The sequence below is a fragment of the Callionymus lyra genome, chromosome 19 (assembly GCF_982586985.1).
Source record: "Callionymus lyra chromosome 19, fCalLyr1.hap1.1, whole genome shotgun sequence".
In the NCBI taxonomy this organism is placed as follows: domain Eukaryota; kingdom Metazoa; phylum Chordata; class Actinopteri; order Syngnathiformes; family Callionymidae; genus Callionymus; species Callionymus lyra.
This window is the reverse complement of record NC_141836.1, coordinates 15139841-15153425: the sequence shown is the minus strand read 5'-3', so window position 1 is coordinate 15153425 and position 13585 is coordinate 15139841. Positions and strand designations below refer to the sequence as shown.

General features: G+C 40.6%; 1 protein-coding gene across 1 annotated transcript; it reads right to left on the bottom strand.

The window, feature by feature from the left end:
* Positions 1 to 7676: 7676 nt before the first annotated feature.
* ren (renin) lies at positions 7677 to 12869 on the bottom strand. Its single transcript, XM_087780976.1, has 9 exons — positions 12793 to 12869; positions 11596 to 11743; positions 9704 to 9827; positions 9507 to 9625; positions 9240 to 9436; positions 8931 to 9053; positions 8692 to 8833; positions 8526 to 8624; positions 7677 to 8253 (listed from the first exon to the last, which is right to left on the bottom strand). The coding sequence occupies exons 1-9, from the start codon at positions 12867 to 12869 to the stop codon at positions 8092 to 8094; spliced, it is 1191 nt and encodes a 396-aa protein (XP_087637102.1). The 3' UTR covers positions 7677 to 8091.
* Between the last annotated feature and the right edge of the window lie 716 nt (positions 12870 to 13585).

Genomic DNA, 13585 nt, shown 5'->3' with positions numbered 1-13585 from the left:
TGTGTTCCACTATTTCTATAGCACTTTAACTTTAACTCCCTAACTCTTTACAAGACCGCTGGATGTGTGAACTCTCCAGATTCCGCTCCGCTGTCCTCATGATATGCTCCCTGTGAGCGCACCCAAGTGCAAGTGAGAAAGAAAAACTTTGTGCACCAACGTGATCTGATGGTCACGGCGGGGGCTCGTGGACGCGGACGAATTTTCACGCTGCTCTCGGAATCCTGAGCCTTTTAATCATTATCATTATCACGTTGTGCCAAAACAAAGTCGAATTTCCTTTGGACTTTTGGGTGTGTCTACGATTTCCGAGACCTGACCTAACCCCGACCAGAGAGACGGACACACACTTTCTCACTTAGATTCCCTTATGAACTTTTTTTCATGGGAAAAAAGCTCTCAAAACAGGACAACACACACCAATATCACCATGGAAGTACTCGCCTTTTTTTCTTACTGTCGCTCATTTCTATTCTTACTTATTATTGGGTTTTTTTTCAAACGATTGTCTGAGACATCTGCAGACGTAGATGATTCAGCCTTTCTTCTTCTACTCTGTAGGGTGTCTGGAAGTCCTTAAAGGTGGTTGTAATGATTAATAGCCAATTTTTAATCATCGGGGTGCGTAATAGCAGAGCAATGTTGTGACGGAAAATTTGTTCTCGCTCCAGAAGCCTGTGGTGGACGTTGGCTCTCAAGGCATTCTTTGAGAAGGTTTACTTTATAAGAAGCTCATGCCTTACTAACAGATTCATCCGCCCCCAATTTAATGGTTGATGAACACCTGTATGAATCATGGTTTGGACCAGAGGCAGGGCGAAATAAATCAGCCGCTCACGTTGCAGGGATGGCATATGACTGGCAACCAGACTGTTTCACCTCAGATTGAGTTTAGGCAAAGGAAAAAAAAAGGCTAAACGTCAACAAAGAAGACTGATAGAACTCACGGCTAGTAGCGTGGGGAAATGTTGCCGACTTCAGTCTATTTTTTTCGCAGCATTCGACACATTTAGATCCGATTGAGTTTTGGAAGATTCTGCTGGATCTCTGACTTTACAGATTCCTCAATAAAGGTGAGCCAAACTTCATTGTCACCGGTCGAAAAAACATTTTATCTACAACTGGCACGGGAGAAAAGAGTCTTAAAAGTTGGTTGTATCGAGTTCCCTCCTGTTTCGCTTTAGGCTAGTTTTAGAATAAAGGTTCTTTGTTTTTACTTATTACACAAGAGACAGATTTTCCCCTTAAACATACTTTAGCTTTATCACATTTCGCCTCACTTTGCTTCCATTTTCTTTCCTTCTTTTTGTGTCAAGACAATTTTGTGGATCATAATATCAACCTGCACTGGAATCAATTATTAAACTTACAGGTTTAAGCCCCCAGGCCATGAGTTTGACATGAATATGTATAACGTGGTTAAATGTAAATCGAGAGAAAAGCTCAAGAAAACCAAAAAACATTACTTTGTTTATTGTAATTGATATTAAATCCTCATAATTGGTTTAATTAAAAATAGTTCTGCGAGTCGCTCCAAGAAAGGCTGCGGTTTGTTCAGAAATATTTAGCGCAGATGACAATACCCGGTGGATTTTCCCTCTGAGCGCGAAACACAAGTGTGTGGGCTATTAGAAAATTCCAGCTGGTTTTGGCGTTCCTTACGCTTGGAAGTATTTTCGTCCAAGATCTTAAATTGAGTTTCATCAAGAAGCTCTGTTTACGTAGGGTCGTCTCCGGTAATGATGTTACGTATGACGAAGAGCTGGAACAATGTTAGTTCACCACCATTTACTATGACTCATAAACCACGACAGAAACTGATAATGGAATATGTGAGATATAACTGATCACAGGCGTTCTAAAAATTCTTCTCCTCACATTTTGAGTTTGTTTCATCTTTTTGCCGGGCATGGATGTCAACGGTACGTTCCCTGTTTTTATTGTTCCTCGCATGGCCTTTAAACACATTGTAAATTATCGGGTAATTGGCAAGTCTTTCAACTTTTCTGGACTAATAGGTGCCTTTAAGGCGTGTGTTCAGTGGCAGATTCCTCTTTCTGTGACTGTACGCGTTACAATCATCTGTCTTGTGTGAAAATGTGCAGCATACCGTTGAGCGCGTTCGACAGCAGTAAAAGCAGACATGTGTTCTGCCTCGTTTCTGGATAACCGATCTCACAAGTTGATGGATATCGCACCGGTTATTAAGACCAGATTGCTCACTAAATAACGCCTTATATGAACCGTTCTCAGACAGTCTTCTTCTTTGTCTATTTTATGTAGCAGTTATATTAAATCAGTCCAATTGCTTCCTCTCTAATCACTCACAACCTCTTACAATACTCTCACCCTTCTTACTTTTATTTTCTTCTTCCATGATGTCTCTTTTCAACACACTACTTTACCATCAATCCGTCCTCAAACTCGCCTACATTCCCTCTCGTAATGCTCATTTATGATACTGTCCTTACGAGTCTCTCTCGATTTAAAACTTAAGCAACTTCAACTCTGATTCTTCTAACTCTGCAGACTGACCAATACATATTCCATTTTACTCTGGCTACTCCACTCCTATTGTTGTTGTTTTTTTTATCTCTGTCCAAGACATTGTGTAACATTATTCCAAATTCTTACATTTTCATTACATTTTCACCAACGTCTTTTGTTGTCTTAAGTCAGCTGCGGCTATAAACCGAGTCCTGCTGAAGTTCATCTCTTTATTAGCATGAACGTTGCGACTGCCTCGTGTTAATATATCTGTCATTTATTTACAAGAATGAAATCCATGTTTTTATGAATCGGCTCATTAACAACAAGCGCTGTGTCACATTGATGTGTTAGAGCCGTATACTGCACCACATGTCATTAAAATACGACTACAACCAATGGACAATCACGTTCGTAGGAAATCATCCAAATCCGCCTGTCAGACCATAAACCATCGTCAACAAACCATTGAGCAAAAAGCAATACCATCTGCCATGTAGATATTCCATCTGTTTCACATGAATCACTTAAATGTTTGAAGCTCGGCTCGAAGCTTTTTATGCCTTAAAAAAAAAAACTTCTCTTTGAACTAATCTGGCGTTCTTAAATTTAAGATGATCAGCTTGATCCACTGTTCCTCTGCAGAGATTATGAGATGAGGTCTGTACCGGCTCAGATTTACTGTTTGTTGTTTTGAATTGGACCGTACTGTCATTTTCACATTATTACATATTCAGAATCATGTTTCAATACCATGCCAGCCTTTAATGGTGATTAAATATCACTATATCCGCCTCATCCTTTACTCTGTTGGACCGCAAACATGGAAATCCAAGTTAGTCTATTTTTTAAGATTGTTTGTAGCGGTCTCTTTTCCTGACAACTTTGTAATGTCGAGTCTTCGATACAAGAGAGACGTTACAGACGAGCATTTGGACGTCTCTGTCTACTTGATGAAGAAAAGTGAGCCCTGTGATCCACCGTTACTTCAGAAAGACATGAATCACTTCACATTTTGGGTGAATTATCACTTTAATGATGAGCTGGATTCCAGAAAGTCCAGAAAAGGGTCTTATTTTAAGATATTAAGATACAAAAATTACATCGAAATGACTTGTTTCTAGTTTAAATCATTGGTTTAAGAATAATAGAAATATGCCTTTTTTTTCTTTACTGCTCTCAAGCAATTGGAGTCTCATTGTTGTCTTTTCTGTGAGCTCAGCCTCGGCCATCAGCACCAGCAAACAGCAGGAAAGAAGGGAGTCCCTTTCATCAAAGCTGGAGAGAAACCCTGAGTGTGCCTACATACAACAACAGACATCCTTCACACGGCCTCAGACTGGCAGTTGCCGGTCGACCTGGGAAAGCCGCTGAGGCCTATCAGCATGTTGCAACAAAAACTCTCCTTCCAGATATGATCATAACCTCTGAGGCGTCAAAACATCTGATCGTATTGGATCTTACCCTGGGAAGAGCGTATGCAGGAAGCCAATGAGAGTCTATGAGCCTATATGTAAGTTAATTTTTTCAGCTTTATATGATGTTTTTTGTGAAGTCCTGATTCCACAGTTTTACTTAAAACAGGTATATTTCTTGCTAAGATCTCAGTATTTGTAGTGTGGATGTTTATCTTTTCTTCTTATTCAATTGTGTTGATAGATAATACGTCTTTATAATGAACATTCATTTTGTTTCACGTTTTCTCTTCTCTAGGTTTTGGTTCACAAGCATCACTTTCTAATCATCTCAATTTGGATCAGACCGTCTCTAAAATCTCAGCTTTGCAGGGAACAGTATGTGTTTTCTTTCAGAATTTTCTGCCTACCTGCCGCTTTCTCTTGCTATTAACGTTAGGTAATCAGAAGAACAGAAGATTTTAGTTTTTTATCATGGTGTCCCCCCTTCAGTTTTTTGCCTCTCACATTTGTCACTCAGACAATCTTTTCTCTCTGCCTCTGCAAAAGTTTTATCTTTTCAATGTTACCCACATCTGTTCTTTTGTTTCCTTGCTGGACCTTTTCTTTCATCTCTGCTTGTTCAAGTCCTTTTTGTTTTCCTTAACTTCCTTTATTATTGGCTATTCCGTCTTTTAGTTTTTGTATTTCTGCCTGTGACCCATATTCGATCCAGCATTTGGTCTACATATTTCTTTGTAACCGACGAACTCTTCTTGAAGTACTGAGAGTATTTCGTCATTTCATCTTTCCCCAGTTGCACCCTCAGGCTGTCTTTCCCAGTTTCAATGTTGAATGTGATGGATTTCATCCTTGTTTCTGTTCTTCTTTATTGTGGCTTCCTTGTAGTCTGCCATGCATTCCTTTGCCACGAACAGAACGTCAACTTGTATTGACTTGATTTGAGAAAACCTATTTAACTGTTTCCGTATCCGTCGGATGAATGTCTATGGCTTTGGTCACATGGTGGTGTTGAAAAGAAGTAAGCTACATGCTGCTATGATGATTTAGTTTATAATCTCAGGGGATCATTGTCTCTCAGTAACATCTACTCATTAACAGAACAGAACCAACTTTTAAAAGATGCATATAAGCAATAACTGACAAACTACACGTGGAACACATCATCAATGTCCTGGAGGATGCTCTGCTTTTTTTTAAAAGGATTTTTTAGATCATTGATCTCAAAGCAGACCTGGTTAATGGCTTTGTTAAATAAAACCTGCTATTCCTGATTAAACCGAGATAAAAAGCTTTGTTGGCGAAGCGTGTTTAAAATGTTTAAAACCCTCTGCATTCAGACCGATGCTGCGCTTGATGATTTGATGTTCGGAGCATTAAAAAAAAAAAATGAAACGATTATTTACCCCTCGGGCTATTTCCGGCTCAAATCCATTTAAGAAAGTATTAGCAACATCTGTCCCGCTTTGAAAAAGTTCAATATGACTCATGGGGGAGATGGAAAAATTAAATAAACTAGAGTTGTAAATAATTATTGAATGATATGTTATGAGTTCCACAATTGTATGAAATCATATCTAGAACCCTGGCTGTGCGAGGAACATGGTGTAACCTGTAAAAGGTGACTATGAATACGCACATGGTCCGAGCAATAACTTCAATCATCTATTCCGTCAGTGTGGCTGGAACAGCATCTTTAGCACATTTATCAAGGAGATTTTCAGAGAGTGACAGCTGTATGCAGTCATTCAATTTACTGTTGAAACATGATAAATCGGAGCTCTGTCACACATGACGTTCAATTTGAAACAAATGCCACAGTAGGAAACTTTTCAAACGTCTAGCATGTGTAGCATGTGGTTCAGTACCAAACCAGAAAACGGATCAACTCTGACGGCACTTCGCTGATGAATGGAACTGTGAGGTTGTTGCTTGGACCAATAGCAGCCATGTTTACAGTAAGAACACTCTTTTTCATATTCAAGTTGTAAAAATGTTCACTTCTTTTTTTAGGTTTTCTGCACAGCTGACACACGATCACTCTGGCTGAGGATTGGCTGGAGAAAGTGCCACAACCAACACAAACAGCCAGCATTGATAAGGTAGATCAAATGTTTTTTTATATTTGTTCTTGCCTTTAATGTAAAATTATTATCAATCAATTATGTGAGTTTTTTTTCACCAAAACTACTGCATCAGTAGATTTAATTGATACATCCAAACTTTAATATCTTTAAAAAATAGTTTATGTATGTTTTAAAATAGCCACCAATCTAATCTCTTTAGTTCACTTTTATATAAGTTAGCGTGAACACGGGCTACAAATGTGTTTTCATTGTTGTCACTCTCAGAGCACTGTACTTCTCTAAACCCTTTCACAAGTACAAATATGTTATCGTCGTCGAGTTCAGGGTTGCAGAATTGTTGAAAAAAATGTTATAGCTATGACTTCCTGTTTTTTTTTATCAATTCAAATGTCACTATCTGTTAGTTATTCAACATTTCTTCAAGATTTTGAATGGAAATTAAACAAGGTTTTCTTATTATATAGATGTAACTACAAAATGTCATGAATAAGGAAACTGAGATCAACTACTTACTACTAATAGTTGCCTCTCTTTGTCTTTCATAATTCCCATTTTCTACCATATGATGAATTTAATATTCAGGTGTTTGATCTGATGTAGTAGGACTTCAAGCAGTTCTTGATCTTAAAATAGTGTTGCCTGATACATGGCTTAGAGTGATTCTTAATCTTAAAAAACGTGACAGTCCTTAACTCGCCGTTGTACTAAAATATAATCGCTTTCAACTCCATGAACAACCCAAACGAGATTTCCAACCGTGCTCTCTCTTCGTGTCGCGGCCTCTCGGTGAACATTTTGCCGCAGCTGCGTGCCACACACCATAGGAAACCCTCGGAAGCCGTTTGAATCTTGTTTGATGCCGCCACAGTGCAGGAGTCCTAAGAAGCCTCCAGGCTCACGCTGAATCTGCTCTGCGTTTGCCTAGTACTACTGCACATGTGCTGGCAGGCTCACCCAGTGACAGGCTCACGCTTTTCATACAGCGTTTTTTGAATTTAATTCTCTTTGACCCTTGTCATTTATGAAATGTGGATGTTTCATCCCGCCAGTGTTGACAGGATCGTCAAAGCTTTCGTCGTCTCTTCATTCCTCTGAACATTTTTGCAGCCATGCAGGACATGTGTTCGCATTGGTTCGAGCAGCAGATTGTGGTTTTGAAACTGCTATTTTGGCAGAATTAAAATATACAAAGAGGAAGCCAAAAGACCAACATTTAAAAGTGATTGAAGTGGCTTTGTTAGCGTTATCCACTTTGATATGAGATTCTTGATGGATTTATTTTTCATAAACACTGTCCACTGGACCCTCATCTTCCTCAGCTCTCTTTGTTGTACCGCACAAAAATGTTGTCATGTATCATGGAGTATTTCAAAATTCCCCTCAGCTACGCATGAATGAGCATAACGATGTATCTATAAAAGACATGCATACCAGATCAGAAATTTGAGTTCAAACCGTGACATCCATTTTCACCTTGCCTCTGCTAAGTATAGAAATTACATGGAAAAATGAACAATTCTCTGCTTTAAATAAAAAAAGAAGAGTTGTACTTTGAAGTAATTTAGTTACAGGAATTACATTTGTTGATGCCAGTGAGCAGATCTTCAATATTCTTTTGATATTTTAAATCGGATGCTTTTTATTTTGATTTGTAAAGCTTGTAAAGAATGGAGACACAAAGAGCGTTTTGCATAAGGAGTTGTTGTTTATGTCACATCAGCTGCTCACACACAAGAATCTTCTCTTTAAAAAAAAAACTTTATTTCCCACTATGACAAATCCATTTTGATTGAACTAAGCCATCGCTTTTAGTTCGCGAAATCCATTTGACTGACTCACAGGAAAATAAAGCGTGGCGGCGACAGCGTAATCTATTCAAATCTCCCCCCTATGACCACCTCTGACACCCTCACCAGCACGTTGAACATTTCTAGCTTTTACTTGCAATCATAAATAAAGAAGATCAGGAGGAGTTCAGTGCAATTAAATTGTAAATACGAGGAGAACAGCAGAATGATGGATTCAGTTCTTTCCCTTCATCTTTGTGACGCGTGATCATGTGACTAACCAGCATGAGGGCAGGACAAGCTCAGAGCAATTTGTCAGACAGCTTCAGCAAAACCTATGCGGTTATTCCGGCGGTCGAACTCTGTGTAGTAGCGGGCGATGAAGTTGGCGCCTAGAATCCAAAGTGGGCCTGTAGGGGGCGGCAAATCCAAGCTCCGGAAGGTGACAATGCAGACGTCTCCTTCCATTTGAGGTTGCTGAGGATGAGATTTGTCAGGTTTATTGATGTTATTGAACTAGATAAAAGAGCTTTTTTGGGGGGGTTTTCCTCAATTTATTGGCTTAACTGGAGGTTCCCAAAGCTGGTGACCTGTTCAAAGTATCTCCTACCTATCCCCCTATGTAGCTGGGACAGGAACCCATAGTGAACGAAGAAATGAGATTGAAATACTTTTGTTGATTGACACTTTTGACACGTTGGAAATAAATGGTGCCAAAGCTAAATAGACGTAGTGATCGACCCACTTACCCACAGGATGTAATCCTCATGAGAGAGCAGATACTCTCGACCCCCCAAGAGGAAGCTGATACTCGGCAAAGACTGCACGGTTTCACAGTCGACTTTATACTGATGAGAGGGGGAAGAGTTACGAGTATTTGCTGTGGGAAATGATTTTGCATGTTTGAGAACTTACTCCACTTTCATCTTGCTGGGCGCCGATGGTTTTCATCAGCAGAAACACGGCCGAGGCCGGACCTGTGATGTAGGAGGAGCCGGTGTCGATCACAGCTGTGCAGCCCTCCCCGCAAAACAGCCTCTCCGACCCGACCGAAACTCTGAGAGGAGGAGAGAAGCGTTGGAGCGTCGCCACTCATGTGTTTTCCGAGACAATGGCGAACACAGAGTAAAACCAAAAAAAAAAAAAAAAAATACCCTTTCATAGTGACTTCCCATTTGCCCATCTCTTTTGTGTCCACATAGTTGAAGTTTCCTGTGTAGTAGTTTGGGTCGGTGCCGCCCAGCACCAGCTCTCCACCTGGTGAGTGTTTAGGATCCCTGGAAATGATAAACCTGTGAGCCAACAGCCATTAAAGAACACAAAGCACTGAGAGTCTTTTGTTATTTATGGCGCACCTGTGCCAAAGCATTGATCCAATGCGGCCAAATCAATTCAAATCACTTTGGAATTATGATTATTATTTCGAATTATACTCAATTAATCCGAGTATTATTAGGTCTCACCTGCTGTAGTAGATGGAGAACACCTCCTCCTTCAGGACGTGTTGAGACATGATGCGGTCGAAAACCGGCACGATGCCATCGATGGCCACGTTAGGGTAACCCATGCCGAGGACGCCGTCGAACTTGGCAAAGATGAAAGGCATGGCTGACAAAGAGGTGGCCTCGGCAAACACCTGGACCACAGGGATGCCCCCCACCTGTAAGGGGTTGGATGAGGACGCGTCAAAGCTCGAAGCAGCAGAAATGTCAAATCGACACGGAACTCACCACGACGACGTCCTCGCTCAGGAACCCTCGGATGTTCCCGGAGGCGTACTGGATGGAAAACCCCGTGCCGTTCTCGATGTACGTGTGAGACGTGGAGGCGTCGTACCTGTTGTGAGTGACTACGGGGTTCAAAAGTCATTGAATCAACTTTGCTCTCGACACAATCTCACGCCCGCATCTGTTTGCGTTGCACTCACAGCAGGCCGTGGAGAACGGGGAGCAGCTCTGCGAGGGCACCCACAAGTTGGCCGAGCCTGTGTCGAATACCACGTTAAAAGTTTGGGCTGGAGAGCCGATGCGGATTTCTCCAAAGTACTGTGTCTGTGGAGGGAAAACAATCCGGCTGTTTATTGTTTTCACACAAATTCTCTCAAACAGCCAAGTGAAGTCAGACAGGAAGAAGGATTACGACCTCTGCTAAGCAGACAAACATCAGAAATGGATGCATTCTTTAACCCTTTATCGACGATCATGTCGATGCTGATTTACTGTGCACGTTTGAAAATAACCGTATATTTTCAAAGGAAACATTGTATGTAGTCCAAGACTAGGTTCAGCTGTGCTTATGATCAATGGTCTAGGGTCAATGATGGCTGTAAAAAAGGGTAGATAGGTAGGTAGAACTTAATTGATCCCTCAGGAGGTCTCCGGCGGGAAATTGTTTTTTTCCAACTAGCCACAGCAAATACAGCAATTGTTTCATAAAAAATCAAAATCAAAATCAAATAAGAACAAGAACAAAGTAAGAACAAAGAAAATATAATAATAATAAAAAGATTAACATAGAAGAGAACATCATGATGCTTTTACTCCACTCCTCCCTGAACGCAGCTGGATTGATTAGTTCACTGAGAGGAAGTGAGACAGGTCATGGCAAAAGTTGCAGGTGGTTGGAAAATGAGTTGTAAAATGGATAGTTCGTACTTTTCAATCAGAGCCCAGGTTTAACTGTATCCTGTCACTTTTTTTTATATATTCAAAATTCAACTTTCCATCCGTATTCTTCCACGTATATGAGGCTGGGTCGAGGGGGCAGCTACTACAGCAAAGAGGTCCTGACTTCACAATTCCAGCTTTCTACGAGGAAATAGAGATGTTCCCGTGCAAGCTGTCGAATGTATATTTCTTGAATGTGGACTGTCAATCAACAGCTCATTTTATTGTAGGTCTGGGTCATCTATGTAATTTGACCATTTCCCCGCTTCTCTTACTCATAAACAAGATCTTGAGATGGCATTTCACACTTTATTGACCAAGACCTAGGACCCACAGAAAGACTAATTGAATCCAGTCCGGGAGAACCATCTTGAACAGGTTGAAACGGTTTCAAATAAAAGAAGTTCTTGCACGAAAACGGGAGACGGAACCAACTAGGGAACTATGAAGCCCCAGAGTGTGTGAGCTGTCTCCCTCGTGCATGTGTAGGGATGTTGGTCAGCCGTTTATTGTTGTCTTCATGTTTGAAAACTTGTATTTTTCAAGATCTTTCTTTATTGATCATCCCATCTGCACACCTGGTATATATATACAGTAAATATAAGTACACAGTAAACCATCTCTTGTTGCTTTTTGAAGTTTTAAATCAGGTGATCAGTTTTGAATTTGTAGATCCCTCGCCATTTAGTTGCATAAGTCAAATGATACCTGACTAATTTTTAAGCCAAACCAGCCATAAAACTGACAAGTTGCTTGTGAAACACCAGCTGTCCCAGTGTGAGGCAGAAAATAAGATTATTCACTATAAATCTCACCAGTTAAAGAATAACATAAGGTGTTTTTGTAACAGGTCTATCTACTGATGAGTGCGTATTGTTTAAACATTTGAAACTGAAACCTATTTTTTTTCTACAGCTAGAGTCTTGTGTTGAATTCAAAGTTGCTATAGTTTGAAGAGGATAGTCAGAAATTATTAATTTGTTCTTGCCAAAGAAAGGAATGGCTGACATCCTTTGTTGTTCATGACAAATTAAGAGTACTACCTTCCAGAAAGGTTCATCTCTTTTGTTCTTCTGATTTCTGCAAAACGCCAGCGTTTTGTTTCCAAGATAAAAAAGGCTTCTGTTTTCAAGTGAAAAGAAAAGTTTCTCACGTCCAGGTAATTGGTCAGCGGTGTGGGAACGGTGCCATTGTTGGGGTTGTCTGAGCTCGTCTGGGTCAGCTCTGTCAACACCTGCTCCGCAGAGACACCCATCTCCTTCAGCGTCTCTCTGATAGACGGCATCTTCCTCATGGCGATTCTGGACAGAAAGTGTTTGTTTGTTTCTCCACACTCAAACATGGAGATGTGTGACAACCTTTAATCCCAATCTTATGTCTGGTCATCTTCCCAGATCAACAACCAGTGCGAAATAGAAGACAGATTTTCTTTCTCTCAGGCCCGAGAGAACAAAAGCATATTTATGCAGCAGCACTGTAAACGTCTAACATGAAAGAGTTCACCTTTACTGCTGCGTAGTTTAGCTTCAACATACACAACATGAGTAAAACATTTAAATATGTTTTGCAATACATAAATAAAACTCGTCATCTTCACACCTTTCATTGATATGAACTAAATCCAAGTACTAAGGAGAACGTTTTATAAGTGAGAGCTCTGGAGATGATAAGACTTGGATAAGTGTAGAGAAGTCCTCTTGTGTGTATACAGCCTTGGCATTGTGTAACCATTTGATAAGATGCTAGTCTCTAACAATAGCTACAAAAAGGACTACAACCTCGAGACACAATATTTTCTGGATCTCTATTCATGGTGTTAAATTAAATGTAAGTGTGCAGTAGACACCTTTACATGTAAGTGTGTTCAAAAAATGCTTTTTAAATTCAATGTGTATTTGACTTTCAAGTCACACAGGTGTTAAGTTTAGTTTGGACGCAGCAATTTTAGGCTCTAGTAGTCGCAATGTGTCAGCAGAGTATCTTATCATTGTAGTGAATTCCCCGTAAATCTCTGTGACTTTCCTTGTGACCGAGCGTCTTCATTTTCTTTCACTTTCTCATCTGGCACTTGATTTTCAATGGCGACCTAATGCGATTCAATACAGAACCCCTCACCCGACCTGCGAGTTAGAACCTCCTTTTAGTGTTTAAAACTAAACTAAATCTACTTACAACTAATCTTTGAACAAAATACAGTCCACGAGGGAGGTTTGTTTTCAGATCACCTAGCAAGTGTTGTAAAACAAGACACATCGGATTTTTCTGACGACGGGATCTGCGATTCCGATCCTACTGGATCCATGGAATTAAGGTGAATCAGATCAGTGTTCAGTGAGAGGAAACTTCTTACCTGTGTAAAGACCCGCTGGTGCTCACTGTCAGCGACAAAGCTGCCAGACATATCCAGTACTTCACGATAGTAGCCATCCTTACTGCTCGAGTGTTGCAAAATAATCCACTTTTTCGTAGCGATCCCCGGTTTCTCTCTTTGTCCTGCCTCGTCCCCTGGTTCTTTTTATATCATGTCATCTCAGCGAAAGGGCCACAAGCTCTGACTCTGAGCTCTCCTGGAGGTGAAACAAACTCCCCCCCCCCCACCACCCCCGGCCCTCCCACCCCTCACCCTCATCACTTCAGGACCTGGTCCCACAACCCCTGCTTTGATAAACAGGTCCCAGCGCAAGCTCTGAACTTTGACCTCCTTTAAAACACGGCAGACAGAAAGCAGGGGTTGCCGAGCTCCTGAGATTGCTGACGTCGGTCGGCTGGAAATCTGTGAGAAGTTGGGAAACGTTTGGGACGCCCTGCGTCACTGAGACACGTGAGCGTTTATCTTATTTTGTTTAACATCGTGTGTATTGAGAAGGTATCAACAAGTTCCCTAAGAATTGTATTGTGAATTGGAAACATCATGTTTCATGAAGGTTGAGTTGAAAACCAACTCAATAAGGAATCCATGAATTCAGCGTGATTTCCAGTTCTAATTTAGGACTTCTGTATCTTCAACCTTATATGAGCCTAAACTGGGAAACTAAGATCTGTTCTTTGTGGCCGTAGAGTAAAGATATTTACTAAGACGTATCAAATGATAAGTTACTTTTATACTCGTTTTGTGACCCAAAAAACATGGTTAGTTGATGTCG

Coding starts and splice junctions, on each gene's coding strand:
- ren (XM_087780976.1), bottom strand. CDS start 12,869: ATGGCTACTATCGTGAAGTACTGGATATGTCTGGCAGCTTTGTCGCTG. Junction 9,626..9,703: donor CCCGTTCTCCACGGCCTGCT/GTGAGTGCAACG, acceptor TGAACCCCGTAG/TCACTCACAACAGGTACGAC. Junction 8,834..8,930: donor TGGGAAGTCACTATGAAAGG/GTATTTTTTTTT, acceptor TCCTCCTCTCAG/AGTTTCGGTCGGGTCGGAGA.